At 40.9% G+C, this 19,182-nt stretch overlaps 1 protein-coding gene across 1 annotated transcript in view; it reads right to left on the minus strand.

The window, feature by feature from the left end:
* Positions 1-221: 221 nt before the first annotated feature.
* Positions 222-19,182, minus strand: part of SLC35F2 (solute carrier family 35 member F2) — a 38,023-nt gene continuing 19,062 nt past the window's right edge. Inside the window, exons 4-8 of the mRNA XM_032219217.1 lie at positions 16,903-17,062; positions 10,444-10,600; positions 7,890-7,942; positions 6,680-6,834; positions 222-2,201 (exon numbers count right to left, since the gene is read on the minus strand). Coding sequence (XP_032075108.1) covers positions 1,956-2,201; positions 6,680-6,834; positions 7,890-7,942; positions 10,444-10,600; positions 16,903-17,062 — 771 coding nt within the window. The 3' untranslated portion in view covers positions 222-1,955. The remainder of the gene's footprint in view (positions 2,202-6,679; positions 6,835-7,889; positions 7,943-10,443; positions 10,601-16,902; positions 17,063-19,182) is intronic.

A 19,182-nucleotide genomic window follows, 5' to 3' on the forward strand; every position in this document is an offset into this window, starting at 1 on the left:
CTAGAAGTCAAGAATTCTGTCTTCCATTAGAGATATGATGTGGTAGGAGAAAGCTCCAGCTACCTACTTTTCCCACAAGGATATATAGGGTAGATGTTAAATAAATAAGGTAAAGAAGTACCAAAGGGACATAATGGCTCAGAGGTTAAAGACACTGAGTTTATCAGCTAGAAAGCTGACAGCCCGTGTTCGAGACCCAAGTGCTGTGGGATGGGATGAGCTCCTGTTCTTGCTCCAGCTTCTGCCCACCTAGCAATTCAAAAGCATGCAAATGTGAGTAGATAAATAGGTACCAGTTCGGTGGGGAGGAAAAAGTTCTTTGTATTCCTTGGCATATAGTGATACTGGTCACACGACCATGGAAATGGTATTCAGATGTTGACTTCCTTGAGTAAGAAACGGAGATGAGCATGTCTAGAGTCAGACATGACTGGAGAGGGGAAACCTTTACCTTTAAGAAGTACCAAGACCTGCTCTGAACAATTGCCTAGAATTGTTCAAGTAGCTTGTGTTCCAATGCACAGAGGACAATGAGAGAACTTAGTCCTTGTGGTTTTCCTCCAAGCCACTTTGAAATAGGACCTGACTCCTTGTTTTCTTTTCCCAGAGGTGGGACAATAATTCTTTTAAGAGTCACCACATTATTTTTTAAATGCCATTAAAAAAAAGCAGGTATGTTTCTTATCACTCTTTTCAAGGGAAGTAGAACATACTACTTCTACTTCACCGAGAGCACTCAAATTATCTCATTGGAGTTGCTGGTGAGATGAATTTGGAATGGTGACCAGTGTTCCCATTTTATTCTGCTTATATCAGGAGTGGGAGAACTTAGGACCCTCCAAAGGTTGCTGAGCTACAACTGTCAGCAACTTCCACCAGTGTGGTCAAAGTAGGAGATGCTGGGAGGTATAGTTCAGCAACTAGACTTCAGCAAGGTGACGAATATCTCCCTTCTGTTTATATACACATATGCATTCATTGTCAGCTTTGGAAGCCATATTAACACCGGATGCTTCCGCACTTCCTTACTGGAGTTAAGATTTTCAGGAACGTTGACATTCATACCATTTGGAAAACCACTTGTTAACAGTCTCTTTAGATTGTCAAAGAAATTGATCTAGGAAATAGTTTATCTCCTGCAAAAAAAATAAAAATAAAGTATCTTGTTTGGTTTCTGCACACTATGCCAACAGAACAGGTACAATTCAAATATGTGTGTGCACACGCACACGTATGCACAATTGGAATAAGGGCTTGATGCGTCTTTTCGCATCATAAAATTAGTCATGCTTTTTCTTCATTTATTAGCATCAGCAACTGTCAATGCAACTGAACCTAAATATAACAGTCTTCAAGAATTGTGTTGCGATTAAATTCACGTGAACAATATACATTGTCTCTGCATGTTAACTGGATAAAGATCAGTGTCTATTACAGGATTCACACTTCCAAAATGCAAGATTTCCCATCCTCATGGTTTAGCAGCCTGGGAAGTAAGGATGCTTCACTAACTTTGATCTCTGTTCCCAGCCTCTCTGATCTTAGCTGCCATCTGATTTTAGGCTTTGTGTTTTTCTTTCTTGTTTTCCATCTTTCCATTTTCTTTTTGCTAACCTCATTGACCATGTATAAGTTTTAGAATATAAGAAACTACTCAAAATAAGACACATGTTTATTCTGAGTATAATCTGGCTTTCTTTGATAGAAAGACAGCCTAGTAGTCTCTACTTTTCTATTCACCTGTCAGCTCTAAGAATAATCTTCAGTGAACAAGAATTAATACTGGTGTTCCAAGTAAGGATCTCAGCCCTCCTTGTTTTGGTGATATGTTTCTAGACTTTGTCATGAACACAGATTCCATCATTGATATTTCTCCAGCTTGTCCACCATAACATAGTGCCATCTGGTGCTTTCTGATTTCTGCAGAGCAACTCCAGCAGCTTAAATTTCATATTTCACAAGGCTGTTAATTTTGTAGTTGTGTCTTCTGCCTGGCTGTCTTCTTTGTTGCTCTGCGATGTCAGAGTGTCAGTGGATTCCAGGTGGTTCTCCTCAATTTTTAAAGCAAGGTTGTCAAATCCAGTACTATCTGCCATTGGCAAGGTGGTTGAGGGAACTTCTGCAGTACGGGTTGGGGTGGAGCAATACATGATGAAGCCAATCATGATGACCACAAAGGCTAAGAGATACAGCACGGAAAACTGTCAGAGAGAGAGAGAAGGGGGGGGGGGGACAGAGATGAATAGTCTTTTCCATACAAACATGGGTAACCATAACATTCATCTACCCTGATAGAATAGAATAATAACTTTGTCGGCACTCTGAATGTGCACTAATCAGTATACATTAAAGTGAAATTTCATTGCATGCAGTTCTCAAAGGATCACCATCTGCAATATATGCTACATAAATGTAACAAAATAAATAAATACATTAATTATGCCTAAACATGGGCATCCAGAGGAGTGAGGGATATTACATGTGTTAAAACATCATTGCATAAACGATGTAAATGATATCATTTGCACCAATTATAAGGTAAAGGTTCTCCTTGTGCTAGTCATTACCAACTCTAGGGGACAGTGCTTATCACCATTTCAAAGCTGAAGGGCCAGCCCTGTCCAAAATCATCTCCGTGGTCATGTGGATGGCATGACTAAATGCCGAAGGCGCATGGAACACTGTTACCTTCCCACCAAAGGTGATTCCTATTTTACTTGCATTTTTACATGCTTTTGAACTGCTAGGTTGGCAGAAGCTGGGATAAGTAATGGTAACTCAATCCATTACGCGGCACTAGGAATTCGAACCGCCGAATTGCCAACCTTTCTGATTGACAAGCTCAGCGTCTTAGCCACTGAGCCACTGCATCCCTGTGGATCAATTATATGATGATACAAACAACCCCTCAATTTGTGTCATGTAGTATATGATAATATGATACAGTTGACATCAACATGGTTTATACTAGATGGCAAGGCATTTTGTGGGTTCTTTTTAACAGCAAAGGCTTTACTGAAACGACAGAGGATTCACTGTATCAAATTCTTTCAATTACAATGAATTACATAAATTACTGGGTTAACTCAAGACCTGTGCTATTTGATGGACAGATTAAGAAAATGGGAGAGGGAGGGTTAATTCTAGGCCTTGCGCCAATCTCACATCACTTTTTTGCTCTCTTTAGCCAGCTGTACTTTTCACCTTCCCTCCCATTATTGATTCAAACAATTTGACAAACAAACAACAGAAGAAAATGCAGTAAGTCTTAGGTCTAGCATTAGCTTCAATGTTCCTTCAAAACTGAAGATGATTTAGCTACAGGAGCAGATTTATGCTGGTGTCCATTGGTATCCATCTTGAGCTTTGACCTTTGATTTTGGTATGTAAGCTGAAAATACTTGGATGCAGAAGACAAGAAAAGCATTAAAAAAATCTGAAGCCACCTTCGGTCCCCAGACTAAGGATAGCTGATCTGCCTGCCAGAAATTCTAGAAGAATCTACAAGCAGCTCCAATCTATCCAGCACTAGTGAAATAATGTACTCAGGGCTTCATACATGAAGTAGCAGCTCTAATTCAAGGCACCAAATCCATATGCAAAGGTGAGACTCTATCTCAAAATGTTTCATAACACTCTAATTTGGCAGTCATTCAAATCAGGAGAACTTTTGCTTCCAATGTAATATTTTAATTGCTGCTGGTAGACAATGAAAATTACAGAATAGGCATGTATTATTATTTTTAATAATTTTGACTTGGGGGAAGGGAACCCGAAGACTCATTCCCACAGAGACACTCTGATCTCTGTCACTAAAAGTTAGAGGCCTGATTTACTGCTTTTGGTCAGCAGTTGACCACATGGTTTCCCCCCCCCCCCCCAAGGCTTCCCGAAATCACATGAGTGCCCTAGAGCGCTCCTATATTAATATGCCTTTCCTGTTTTATTGGCAACTAAATGAAACAAGCTTGGCACCAGTGGTGGGATTCCCGCCAGTTCGCACCACTTCGGGAGAACCGGTTGTTAACTTTCTGAGCAGTTTGGTGAACTGATTGTTGGAAGAAATCATTAGGGCAGAGAACCAGTTGTTAAATTACTTGAATCCTGCCACTGGTTGGCACTTTCTTCTTTTGAGATGGTTTTCCAACCTCCAAGTCAAGTTTATAGCCCTGGAATTCCCAGTGTTTCCTATCCAAATATTAACTGGATCCAATCTGCTCAGTTTTTTCAAGGTCACCAAAGGTTGGCTAGATACCATCACCTGCTGTAATTGGGGAGTAATTATATTAACCATAATTAATTACATTTCTGTTGAAATATAAATGAAATGAAACCAAGTTTACTTTTCTGCCCTGACTCCTGGCACCTCACTCAAAATCAAAGTGCGGCCTTTGGTGGCCCAAATCGTCATGCATTCCTGCTGCAAACATTTAGAAGTCTTTAAATCCAATCACAAATAAAGTGTTATCCAATTAAACATTGGTCTGCACATATTTGAATGAATTGCTCTGAGGTGTGGAAAGCTCTGCTGTGGTAAGAAAAATGTAATTAGTTAGTTAAATATAATTCTTCTTCTGAGAAAAGAACCTATTAAGAATTCTGAGTAAGCTGAAAAGCTTCAATAATCTTTAATCAACAAGAGTTAGTGCAATAAAGGTTTGCTTTTCAAGGTAGCTTCATATCATTCCAGCTCTGTATTAAATATTCTGAACTCAAAGTTGCTTCTCCAAAACTGCCAAGCATGCTTATTTCCTATCCTTCTGTTGAAGCTCAAAGAGGTGTGACTGAACTATGGACCTTATGAATGGAAACAAAAGCTGTTTGTGAGTCACTTCCTAACCTTGCCTAATTCAACTGTCAATATTATAAAACACACAGCAAGTCAATGTTATGGTATAAAGATGTTCTTGTCAGATACACACAATCCAGAGGTAGTATTCAGCAGGTTCTGACCAGTTCTAGAGAACCGGTAGTGGAAATTTTGAGTACTTTGGAGAACCGGTAAATACCACCTCTGACTCGCTCCTCCCCCATTTATTCTCTGCCTCCCAAGTCCCAGCTGATCAGGAGGGAATGGGGATTTTACAGTAACCTTCCCCTGCCATGCCCACCAAGCCACGCCCACAGAACCAGTAGTAAAAAAAAAAAAAATTCCACCACTGACACAATCCAATCAGAAGTACAAAAGTGGTCTGTATGGAAAACAAAGAGCTTTAAACCCAAAAAAAACTGCTCTTTTGAAATTAGCTGGAGGCCAAGAATCTGAGACAGCAGCTTTGCTAGGAAAATGACCTTTTGGAGTCATAAGTCTAAGCTTCTTAAAAGAAGCTTAATCTCCTCCCCACACAGACATTTTAGCAAATCAGTTATCCAAATGCAGTAGATAATGCCGATTTACCACTCTAAAACATTCTGTGTTGGAGACTTGCAGCAAGCCCGCAGAGTTCACCAAATAAACCAGAGTAAACTTTTACAGTTTGTTTATTTGTTTGTTTGAATCCCTAGTGCTGCGTAATGGAGTGAGCTCCTGTTACTTGTCCCAGCTTCTGCCAACCTAGAAGTTCGAAAGCAGGCAAAAGTAAAAATAGAAAAATAGGAACCACGTTTGTTGGGAAAGTAACAGCATTCCATGCGCCTTAGGCGTTTAGTCATGCCATCCACATGACCACGGAGACGTCTTTGGACAGCGCTGGCTCTTTGGCTTTGAAACGGAGATTAGCACTGCCCCCTAGAGTCAGGAACGACTAGCGCATATGTGCTACTTTTACCTTAAACTTTCAAGGTCTTATTCAGACCATGGGGTTATTATCTCTGGGGAGCTTACAGAGAGCTAGCCTCTTTTCATGGTAATATGTGCTCTGACTTTTCCAAATTGCTATTCTCTCAACGCGGTGGCACCACAGATCTCAAAATTCATGGCAGTTTCAGGAGCCCAAGTTTTAGGGAAACGCAACACCGCTTGTGTTCATACTTTTGAACTAATTCACAAAAATGCTTAGTTTGCTTTTAGTGGAGTAGGACATGTGTTCCCAGCAAGTGTGGTTTCGGAATTGTGGTTTTGACTCAGTGAAAAATAAAATCAAAATGACAATAAGTCAACAAGTCAGAGTTAAAATGATAGGGAAACTTTTTTTTAATTCCAAGAATTTTACCAGCTATAGACAAGGAACAGAAACAGTTTTCCATTGGAAAATGAAGAGGAAAATTGGGATATTAAAGAGAGGCTTAATAAATCCAGCAAAGCTGCACGCTTCTATATTTTACTACTGAATTTTGGGGAGGTGACTTATGAGGGCTCTTGGGGCCATAAAAGGAGACTTGGAGTTCCATGTAGCCACTAGCTGTCCTAATTTAAGCTAATGTGAGTAACTGCCCACCTCATTTGTTGTCTGCTGTATGATCAGTCACTTGACAGTCACAACTGCATTACCAGGGAAGGTGGCTAACATCGTTTTATTCCACCAAAAAATAAGGTATCTGCAGATACTCTTTTATTCTTTGTGCATCTGACGTAGTCTACGAAAAAGTCTGCTGTAATAAATGTGAATTCTAATCAACAAACATTAACACTACAATAAATCAGTTAGTTATTAAAGGGTTGCAAAACCGCTGATGCTTTAAGACCTTATTCCAATCGTACTTAAATGTCCTCAGTTATCGGGATCCAGGTTTCACTTACCTTGTAGCCAAACAGGAAAAGTCCAAAGAAAAGACTGTAGAGATCAGCTGTCAGGATGCCCAAATTGACGGAGGTGGCACTGGTCACTCTAATCACAATCGGCATGAAGCTGTACAGGCCAAACATGCACAAGGCAAAAGCCACGAAGAGCAGGGCTGGAGAAGAAATCAACGACTTGTCAGTTCAGAGATTGAATCTCAAGAAGATAAAGGTGGGGCAAGGTGAAACACCAATACTGAGAAATTGCTTCTTCCCCCTCACCCCCGCCCCATCACCAATACTTTTGTAAAACTGTCGGAATCTATGTCAGGGGTGTCAATCTATGTCAGGAGCCAGATCGGGCCCATGGGGTGCTTAGATCTGGCCCATGGAGCCAATCTGGAAACAGTGATGGACCGGCTCGCGGTGCCATTGGCAGCAAAAATGGAGCTCCGTTTTCACTGGCAGAGGGTCATCGCAGCCAAAAATGGAGCTCAGGAGCCCATCTTCACTGGCAAAGCACTCAGGCCACTAAAGGTGCCCCCGACACAAGTGAGGTTGAGTTGGCCATGCCCAACCTGGTCACACCCACCTCAGTCCCCCGAGCAAGGTTGGGTTCTGGCTGCTGCTACTGCCGGTTTGCTAAGGAATGCGCATGCGCAGTCATAAAAAAAAAATGTAAACCTACTTGGCCAAACCGGTCCAAACCGGTAGGAACCTACCTCTGCCCCTGAGGTCAAAAACAACCCTGATGTGGCCCTCAATGAAATGAGTTTGACACCCCTGATCTATGTGCATATTGTCCCAAAACAACAATCCCTAACTGCTGATCTTGCTGGCTGGCAATGAACAGTAGCCAAACAACAGATGGGAATTCAAGACTGCTAAATTAAACACTTATTGACAATTAATGTTATATCCACAGACTTATATAGCAAATGGAGATGACCTCAAAATGAAGACATATACAGAGTGACTTCATTTTGCATTCATTATGCAGGGAAGATTGAGTTTAATTGTACTGATCCTTTATATTTGATGCAAGCAGAATATCTGGATTTTACACAGTTTTTTTAAAAAATTGTTAACTACATAGCATTGCAAAACAAAAAAACAATCCTCTCTAGCCCCACTTTGTTATTTATTTTAATTCACTAGGTAACATAATGAAAGTAGGCCTGATTTGCAAAACAATTCAGTTTATTGTTCCTGTTCCAACACTCATACATACCAATTTTCCAGTTCCACTGAATATTAGCTATGTCTCTGTGTTCCACAATAGCTCTAAAAATGGCAGGGGAAAAAGAGGAGGAAGAATAAAAACAGAAAAGAAATGCTCAATAAAATGTGAGGCTATTGTTTTCAGAGTCTAGAATAAAATAACAAGTAATAGATTAAATTAATAGACAAATCATCTTATAACAAATTAACCTTTACTTAAAAGTTAGTTCCACATCTAATGGTCATAATGTATAGAATTACAGCTTTTAGACACATTTTCTTGCTCCTTAAAGAAGAACAGATTTATATCCGAGTAAACCTTTAGAGAAAGGAGTCCAATTTGTCAAATAAATTTTCTTAAAATAAAACATTGTGCTACAAAGTGTTGGGGGGGGGTAGGATTCAGATGATGGTGATATATTAAATATGTAATAAGTTTTTGATGGGTTGAAAACCGTAACACACAAGTTAAGAGGGTTGTTGTTTTTTTAAAGAACCCAGAACTTTCCAAAGCTCAACTAAAAATCTATAAAATGGTTTTATTGCATTCAAGTACATAAGTGTATATCTCAACATTTGGCGTATCAAAAAACAGATATTCATAGTACATTATAACGGACAAGAAGTTTACTAACTGAAACATATTTACTTGTTAAATCAATCAAGAATTAAATCAGGACAGAGAGGATTAAAATGGAAATTAAAAGCCTACTTATTTAATATTCCTTCCACGTCCTTTTCCCAAAGTTAATCAGCATTTATAAAGAAACTAAAGAAGTATATTTATTCTTTAACATTTTTTTCTCACTTCTTTTTACCAGAAATCTGTTCTAAAACAAAAGTGTGTGTGTATGTGTGTGCGTGTGCGTGTGTGTGTGAGAGAGAGATTAGAATAGAATAACAATTGATTTAGTCATTTGACCATATCAAAAGTATAAAACTGGTCCCAATATACAAGTAGATGCAAAGAAAACAATAGTTCATAATATGTCATCAGCCCTACAGTTAAGGCCTGAAGTAAATCCATTCTCTTCTAAATGGCCTTTGATATGTAAGAGTGTGATCTTACTAATAATATGCAGGTTTGTTCCCTGACCTCCCTTGAACTACTTCAGTTATATAAGGAACCACACCCAGAAATTCAGCTTGCTATTAATATTAAGTATTACTTAAGAAACAGTACGAAGAACACTGTGCTAGCAGCTAATTCCCAGCTTCAGACTTTATTAGTCTAGTTATTACAATCAAATAAGTCAGTATGGAGAATGTGAATCCTTTTATAAACAGCAAGTCAGTCCACATGACAAGAAACATGAGAAGAACTGTTTCAAATCATTCAGAGAGATTCTGTAATTTTGGTCACCATACTACTTAAAAGATGCTGAGTCTTTGGAAAAAGTTCAGAGAAGAGCAACTAAGATGACCAAAGGCCTGGAGACTAAACCATATGAAGAACGGCTGCAAGTTTTTGGCCCCGGCTAGTCTAAAGAAAAGAAGAATTAGGGGCGACATGATAGCAGTATTTCAGTATCTGAGAGGCTGCCACAAAGAAGAGGGGGTCAACTTATTCTTCAAAGCATCAAAGGGCAAGACAAGAAATACCAGTTGGAAACTAAACGAAGAGAGAAACAACCTGGAATTAAGGAGAAACTTCCTAACAGTGGGGACAATCAATCAGTGGAACAGCTTGCCTTCAGAAATCGTGGGGGCTCCATCACTGGAGATTTTTAAGAAGAGCCTGGACAGTCACTTGTCTGACATAGTACAGGTTCTCCTGCTTGAGCAGGGGGCTGGACTAGAAAACCTCCAAGGTCTCGTCCAGCTCTATTGTATTCAATTCTAATTCTAATTCTAACTATGTAATTACAAATAAGAGTTGGGAATTCGAAGGACCAACATAGATGTCTTACAAATTCTAAAGTAAATAAGCAAACTTAGAAATGAAACAGTGACATGAACAGTTGAATTTCTGCTAACTGAAACCGTAAAAGATTTCAGTCTGTAGCAATGATTGCAGAAAGTCAGGATCTGAACTTACTAATGGTTAACCTCACAGAATCTTTAATTCCATGACTAATTCTATGAAAGTCAAAGCGATTATTTGCATGAATAACCATTGGCTGGACTTGACAATCCAACCGACTGCACAATCAGCTCATAAACGGATGAATACTGAATTCAGGCTATGAAATGTGCACATTAGATCAGGCCAGCAAATCAAAACTTATTCATCTTCAGATGTTAAGGTGCAATCTGAGAGCTTCCCCTGTAACCTTGTGTCCTGTTTACTATGGAAGGTAAGAGGTACACATAGGAAAAGACACAAAAAGTTGAGGAGAAGCAATAAATATAAGAAAGCTTGATGATGGCCCAAGTCAAGAAATGTGAAGATCTCGCCTGGTTACACCCTTGCAAGTCCACAGATGCTCAAACACCCACAAAGGTTAATTGCGATGTTAACAAGGGATTAATAATTACACCCACCAATACATAAAAGAGAAACCATTCTGTGATGTGAATGTTTTTCTTAATTACAATTGCAATACTTAATAGTAGATCCTTACAGCTGCAGACCGCTGAGAACAGTCCCAAACAAGCCCACCATTCCTAGAAACTCCATTCTGCTCAGATTTTTCACAATGTATTCCTCACTCACATTCGAAATGGCATATAATGAAGCGCCAAGGAGGACTAAGACATCTCCAATCACTACGTCACTTCCTGCACAGAAAACAGAGACAATAACAGAGGGAATTTGAATGGTAAAATTAAAAAGGGTGATTAATAACATTTCCAATATTGAAGTCTTTATAAGAAGTCTCCTTTCTCCTTCTTCTTTTATATATATAAAAATGGCTGCGTGTATGTGTGTGTGTTCCAGCATAATACTGGAACGCCTCGAACAATCTCAACCAAACTTGATACACAGATGACTTACTCTCTGGAAACAAATACTGTGGGGGTAAAGGTAAACGTTCCCCTTGCACATATGTGCTAGTCATTCCCAACTCTAGGGGGCAGTGCTCATCTCCGTTTCAAAGCCGAAGAGCCAGCATTGTCCAAAGACGTCTCCGTGGTCATGTGGCTGGCATGACTAAATGCCGAAGGTGCACGGAACACTGTTACCTTCCCACCAAAGGTGGTTCCTATTTTTCTACTTGCATTTTTTTAATGTGCTTTCAAACTGCTAGGTTGGCAGAAGCTAGGACAAATAACAGGAGCTCATTCCATTACGTGGCGCTAGGGATTTGGACCACCAAACTGCTGATCTTTCCGATCGACAAGCTCAGCGTCTTAGCCCCCGAGCCACCCCTAACACTCCTCTGGGTGTGTGTTCTGTTAAGATACAGCCTGTTGTGCCTTAAAATGGCTTCTACTGTACTGCTGTAAAGTAGCTTCTACGGTACAGCCCAGTGGAGTTGCCATGGTAATGGCTTCACAGTACTCCACAAGGGGGTTCCCCCTGGAGAGGGGGAAAATTCAATATTAGAAATTGCATTTGGTCCGGATATTTTCAATAAAATCAGGACTTTTCCCGTCTAATACAGGATTAGGATAAATAAATACCCGGGCAACAGTATGTGGCCCTCAATGAAATTGAGTTTGACACCACTGGGCTATTCCTTTCGAATGGAAGCATCTTGGTGCTTTCTAAACAAATATAAATGAGGGGACCCTGGAGTGCTGTGGTTCATGGGGTGGTAAAGAGTCGGACACAACTTAGCGACTGAAGAACCTTTTAATTCAATCAGTGTAAAAACTGATGAGCAGCGAATTCTATTTGATAAGATATTTCTGTACAAAGCAAAGTATTACCTGATCTTGGATATTTTAAGAACTCCAGCAGAAACCGCACATTCAGTTAATGTCAATGATTATCTTGTCCAGAATCTTAGATTTCCTCCCCACATCTCTCTCTGTATTTTGCATTAATGGCTTAATTTAACTTTCCATGAAAATCAATAGATCAATCTCCTTAAGAGCTAGACCAAAGTTCTGCATTTCAGAAAGGTTCCAAAGGGATGTTATTTTATTTTATTTTCAGGCCAAGATTTTTAGTCCTTGTTTTACTAAGCCTTGATGCAACACGATCCTATTAAGAACCTTGCTCAATGTCCAAATTGTTCTTTTCAACAGAAATGCATATTTTTTATGGGCGGGGGATATTTTTCCAGGCAGAGCAACAAGTTTTTTAAATAAGTGATATTAAACAAATGAAAAATTTCTGAGGACTACGTTGCTATTGTAAGAGGGTTAAGAGCTATTGGACTTCTGCCTATCATTAGGGCAGACTTCAGCATGTGGGTCCTTTATTGAACTTATGATTTTATCTAGAATATGAATCTCGTACTTAAAAAAAAAACACGTATGAAACTTAAAAGGTAGGTGCAGCTTCCAGGGAAGAAATTGTGAGCCGAAGATGGTTCTGCTAAAAGCAGATTCAAAGATTTGCACCACAATGAAAAGTCAGCCAGTAGACCAGTTCTTCATAATTCCTCTCCAGATAAGAAGAGGATGTAAGATCACTGACAAGGGCTCCAAACAATTGCTCCTCACAAGGAGACTGCAAAAGAGAGTTTTCTGGCAGCTATGAGAAACAAGGAAATAGCCATCTTTGGCTCAAACTGGGGGGGGGGGGGGGAAGGTCAGCGTATTCTAAAGGACACAGAGTTCATACTCCGGTAGTCCCTGATTTACAACCATTCATTTAGTGATGGTTTCAAACTACATCAACATCGAAAAAAGTGACTTATGACCGTTTTTCACACTTACAACCATTTCATCATCTCCACAGTTACAAGATCAAAATTCAGATGCTTGGCAACTGACTCATATTTATGACAGTTGCAGAATTCCAGAGTCATGGGATCCCCTTTTGCAACTTTCTGACAAGCAAAATCAATGGGCAAGTCCAATTCACAAAACAACCGTGTTACTCACTTAACAACTGCACTGATTCACTTAACAACAAGCAAGAAAGGTCATAAAATAGAGCAAAACTACTTTTAGAACATAGAATAACAAAGTTGGAAGGGACCTTGGAGGTCATCTAGTCCAAACCCTGCTTGAACTGGAACAGTGCCATCGTATCTGCCTTAGTCCTTCTTAGCGACAGAAATTTTGGGCTCAGCTGTGGCCATGAGTTGAGGACTATCTGAACTTTATTTTCTAATCACTTTGGGAAATTGCTTTTAATTGCTTTTCAGCTATGAAGAATCTTTGGATCGGCAAGTCTGAAAAACTTTTTGAAGATTCCTTTAATCTTTAGTGAAAGATGTTCCAAATACATGTTTAAGGACTTCAAACATATTTTTTTTGGAATGAACAAAAAAAAGAGTAATTAGAAATTTGATTAGAAATGAACTAAGGACCCAGATGGATTTTGGAGTCCTTCACATAGAAAATGCTTTTGTTTTGAATTCTTTAAAAAAAAAACATGATAGGATAAGCCTTTGAAGGTTGAACACCAGAAGGGAAGCTGAAGGAACAAAGATTACAAGGAGAAGAACACTTAAATTTCACTTACTCATATAGAATGAAGCAAAATATTTTAACGCTGGACATCTCAAAGGATATTTTTGAACAATGGGCCCCAAAGTTAATATTTAGAATATCTTCCTCTATAGGCAGACCGTATTTAAAAGATGTTATGCCAGAGGGATAAATTACTGGACAAGCGTGCGGACAATTAGAAAGGATTAAAAAATAATAGGCTTCAAGAATGGTATGGAAAAAGATGCTACACTAGATATATTAAAAGAAACTGGCTGATGTCTTAATTATAACAGACATACAAGTAGCAAACCAAGAGACCTAGATAATTTTTCCAATTACATAAGAGGCCTCTTAAAGCTTTGGAGAATTGTGTGGCCGAGTTAAGAACTGTATGAATAGAGGGGTTGGCAGCAAAGGGCTGGATTTTCCTTCCCATTCCCCAAGGACTGCATGGAATAAGGGATGGAATACCTTGGCAGGGAGGGAGGGGTCTCAGATGCTTTCCTCACCACAATGTCAAACCTTGGAGGAAGACAATTGCTCCCCATGTTTTGGAGAAGACCACAGGACCGTGAAGGCGGACCAATGGCATGCGTGCCACAGGTGGCACACGGTGCCCTCTCTGTGGGCCCGCGAACCGTCATCTCAGTTCTGCTCTGCCGCGCATACGTGCATGCCACCTTGGTCTTCGGGTCTCTGTTGCACCTGCTTGGGGGGTGGGGCATGTCTGGGGGGCCCACACGCACATGCATGGGAGTGGGGCATGTGCAGGGGCGAGGTTCATGCAAGGAAAAAGGAACGTGCGGGGTCGGGGGCGTGCAAGTGGCTTTGCACAAGCGTGGGGGAAGGGGTCATGCGGGGGCCACATGCGCATATGTGGGATGGTGAGGAACATACACGGGGCCAGCCCACGCATTGCATTTTGGTGGTTCGGACACATTCTCGCGCACGTGTGAGCTTTAGGCACTCAGTCCATCACTGGCATAGTAGAGTGATGGCTAACCTTTTTCTCCTCATGTGCTGAAATTGTGCACATACACAGCGCATCTTCCCACACCCATAATGCAATGCGTCCTGACCTTGCGCATATGTGCACCCCGTCCTTCCCCTTCACATGTGCATGCCCCCCATGCCCCATTTTTGGCCTAGCAGGCCTCCCTGAAGCCTCCTGAGACCAAAAGCCAAGCGCAGGAGCACATGCACTCCCGCCCGCTCCCCCTGTGCATGCATGTGACACACACACCCCCACTTTCCCCGTTCATGCACGCCTTCCCATGTCCCATTTTGGGCCTAGCAGGCCTCCCTGAAGCCTTCTGAAAGCAAAAATGTGATGAGAAAGGGTGTGCCATGCCCGTGCTCCCCCCACGCCCCCGTGCATGCACGTGTGTCTCCCGCATGTCCGGCAGAGACCTAAAAATCAGTTGGTTGGCGGGAGGCATGCACGGTAGAGCTGAGCTGGGTGACAGCTCGCGTGCCCACAGAGAGAGCTCCATGTGCCCCCTGTGGCATGCATGCCATAGGTTCACCATCACAAGCATAGGATACGCTGCAGGAGAAGCAAAAAACAGTAAGCTTTTTTGCAGCTAAGGTGAAAAACCTGAAGTACAGTGATACTGCAAGTATCTTGAATAGCAAAATATGAATCAAGGATTTTTCTCTAAGCTACCTCCCCCCCTTCTACTATCTAAAGAAAGCAGTAATTGTATATCTACTATCAGATTTCCTCATAAGAACAGTTTGTGACATTTCCATCCAAAGAGAAACTCACTCACTGTTCCAGGATAAATAAGCAATAAAAACAGAGTATTGCTATAAGTCAGCAGCCCCCAATCGTTTGGGCACCAGGGACCAGTTCTGCGGAGAAATGTTTTTCTGCTGACCGGAAGGGGCATGGTTTTGCCTGCTGCCTACACGCCATCAATGGGGCTTCCCATGTTTGCATGGGCCAGTTTCTGGCATGCTGTGGCCCAGTGCTGGTCCACGGACTGGTGGTTAAGTACCTTTGCCGTGATGCTCTCTACACTCAGTCAAGTCATTGATCTATTAAGCAGTTAACACATGGATGGGCAATCGGTTACTTACATCCCACTGATGCTTACCACACACCCAGCTCCCTGAACATCCTCAAATGGCTCATCTTTTTGGCCCATATGTGGAATTGGAGGGATTTTTAAAGGGCAAAGCGGATTGACTTAAGTCTTGCAATGGCGTAAGGCACATTTTTTCCCCCTTTAAAATAAATCCACCCACAACAAAAAAATGGTTATGTTTTCTCAATACACTTAGTCCTCATGACAATTGAGCCCAACATTTCTGTTGCTAAGCAAGACAATTAAGTGAGTGTCGCCCCATTTTACAATTTTTCTTGCCACCGTTGTTAAGTGAATCCCTGCCGCTGTTGTGTTAGTAACACAGTTGTTAAGAGAATCAATCTGGCTTCCCCGTTGACTTTGCTTGTCACAAGGTTACAACAGATGGTCACATGACCTCACAACACTGCAACTGTCATAAACACAAGTCAGTTGCTAAGCATCTGAATTTTGATCACATGATCATGGGGATGCTTCAATGGTCAAAACAGGAAAAACGGTGAGAAGCCTCTTTTCAGTGCTGTTGTAATTTGAACAGTCATTAAATGAACTGCTGTAAGTTGAGGTACGACCTGTACTGTACAGCACAGTCAGCACTTGGCAATAGTAATTCTAAATATTTGGAGGTACATTTTTCCCCCCCCGGTTTGTTTTTGATAAAACAGAGAGAACAGGCCGTTTTCCTGCCAAAGATTTTCTTCTAAATTGATTTTGCTACAGGTATCTAGGTAAAAGTACCATATTTTTCAGACTATAAGAAGCACCGGAGTAAAAGACGCACCAAGATTTTGAAGAGGCACATTAAAAAAAAGTTGTTGCACTCTGCAAACCTCCCAAACTCTCTGCACGCCTCATTTTTTAAAATAAAAAAACGGGACATGCATAGGCTTTGGGAGGCTTGTAGAGTGCTCATGGGGGTTGGGGGGGGCAAAAACGAGCAAAAAACAACCCATTTTTGCCCTCCCCAGCCCCCAGGAGCACTTTGCAGGCCTCCCAAACTCTGCACATCCATTTTTGCAAAGGGGGTGTAGTTTTGGGAGGCCAAAAATGCTATATTCAGTGTATAAGATGCACCCAGATTTTCACCCTCTTTTGGGGGGGGAAAGGTGTGTCTTATACTCTGAAAAATACTCTATGTGTTCCTATGTATATATACATACACATATATATTTATCATTTAATTTAGCTAGCTATCTTATTTTAGGCTAAAATATCTAGGTTACTAATGAAGCACACTGACTTCTGAACTTAGCAGAGTATAAATTTCTTTTCCATCCAAACAAAAAAACTATTATTTTGTCTAGCCAGATTTTTCCGGAGAATTTTCTTCACCACTAGGCACAAACCTGAGTCTCAGCAATGGATTTAAAATATTGAAAAAGCCCCTTGCTGTTATCATGGTTAGAGTTTTAGCAAGTTACTTTGCCCAAATCTTACCTTCACCATCTTGCCTTCCAGCTAATATATCCGCACCGACCATGGTCCCTACGCCCAACAGGCAAACAGCAACAGCAATGAAATGGATTAATTTATATCTTGCACGGAGGATGAACCATGATAAAGCCATCAGCACAGGAATCCCAAAACAGTCCAGGAGCTGCCATATGCAAAAAGAAAGATCCCCATCATAAAAAAGAACAGGAAGTGGTATTTTCGCATCCAGATAGAGAGATGTTCAGGTATCTGACCGTGTAAACAGCCTAAATCAGAGGTGTCAAACTCAAGGCCCAGGGCTTGGATCTGGTCTGCAGGGTGTTTAGATCTGCGGGCAGAGGTGGGTTCCTTCCAGTTCGCTCCTATTCGATAGAACTGGTTCATCAACTCTACCGAACGGGTTAGAAGAGGTTCCACCAGTGGACCCGGAAAGCAGGCCACACCTACAGAAGAGGTTCCAAAATTTTTTGAAACCCACCACTGTCTGCGGGCCACCCTGGATACAGAAAAAGACCATCTCGCAGTGCCTCTGCCAGTGAAAAAAGACCAAGTGTAGCCCTCCTGAGCTCTGTTTTCGCTGGCAGAGAGGTGCAGCCGAAAACAGAGCTCAGGAGCTCGTTTTTGCTGGCAGAGCACTTGGGCTACTACAGACCCACACACACACACAAACACACACACAGACATGGACATGAGTGACATCGAGCTGGCCATGCCGAACCTGGCCACACACACACACACACACACGATCAAACACAACCTTGATGCAGCCCTCAATAAAATTGAGTTTGACAATCCCTGGCCTAAATGGCTTTTATACAGTTAGAAGCAGCAATAGCAATAGCACTTAGATTTATATACCGCTTTAGAGCCCTCTCTAAGCAATTTAAAGAGTCAGCATACCGCCCTCAACAATCTGGTCCTCATTTTACCCACCTCGGAAGGATGGAGGGCTGAGTCAACCTGTTGAGATTTGAACTGCTAGATTGCAGTCAGCTGGCAGTCAGCAGAGGTAGACTGCAGTACTGCACTCTAACCACAGAGCTACCAAGGAAACTATTTGATCTTGGGTAGATCAACCACAGCCAAGCAGAATGACACTTAGTAAATATATCAATGAGAGACCATGAGGAAGTCTAAGGACTGAAGCCTACGCTGGGGAAAAAATTCTAGAAGGCAAGTCTTTCCAGACTGTTGCAGAGAAAGCTTAATGGCTGAACTCAACTCAAAGAGATATTTTCAAATTGTCTTCAATGGAACACAGGACTATATAAACTAACTCTAAAGTCCTTCCAAAGCTGCTGATAAATTGAAAAATTAAAGACAGTTACTTTATACATAGTCATGTTATTAGCTTTAGATTAATGAAATATATTTTCCTTACTCTAAATTTAAATTAAACCAAAGTTATGCTTTGTTTTGGGAGATTTTTCCCCTCATGCCAACTATATCTTTGTCCTGGCCAAAGTTTAGTGCCCTAGTCAAACTTTTTGACAAAACTTTAACAAGATATGAATAAGAGCAACTAAAGTATGCTAATTCATGAGGTGATCGTGAGTATATTTTGAAATTAAAACCTGGCCACCACAGAGCAGGAATCAAAGAGATTCTTCCTCTGATCTTTGTAATTTAGCATCCATTTCCTCCTGATGTATCCCCAAATGTCCATACCATAAGAAATAGTGTGATGTAGTGGTTAAGGTGTTAGATTAGGACTAGTAAATCCCAAGTTCAAGACTATCTTCAGCCATGGAAATTCATTGTGTAACTTTGAACCAACAACTCTCTGTTCAGCACAGTTTAAAAAGGTAAATTCTGAGCTTTGGAGGGAAGCTCAGGCAAGATATAAATTTAACAAATAAGTACTGTAGACCAGTGTTTCTCAACTGTAGCAAGTTTAAGATATTTGGACTTCATGCTGGTTGGAAAACTTCATTCTGGTTGGAGAATTCTAGGAGTTGGAAATCCACATATCTTAAATTTGCTACAGTTGCGAAACAGTTACAGACCTTCTAGCTAACACTAGATTAGTGGTAGTCAACCTGGTCCCTACCGCCCACTAGTGGGCGTTCCAGCTTTCATGGTGGGCGGTAGGGATTTGCTGTAACTCTGCTTTATAAATTTTATAAAGTAAAGTTACTTCCCTACTTTATAAATCACCATTACTGTGGAACCGGTGGGTGGTTAGAAAATTTTAATACTACCAGAAATACAAAAGTGGGCGGTAGGTATAAAAAGGTTGACTACCCCTGCACTAGATCATTTGCTCCAATGTTAAGGTAAGGC

This window comes from Thamnophis elegans, chromosome 6 (assembly GCF_009769535.1).
Source record: "Thamnophis elegans isolate rThaEle1 chromosome 6, rThaEle1.pri, whole genome shotgun sequence".
NCBI classification, from domain to species: Eukaryota; Metazoa; Chordata; class Lepidosauria; order Squamata; family Colubridae; genus Thamnophis; species Thamnophis elegans.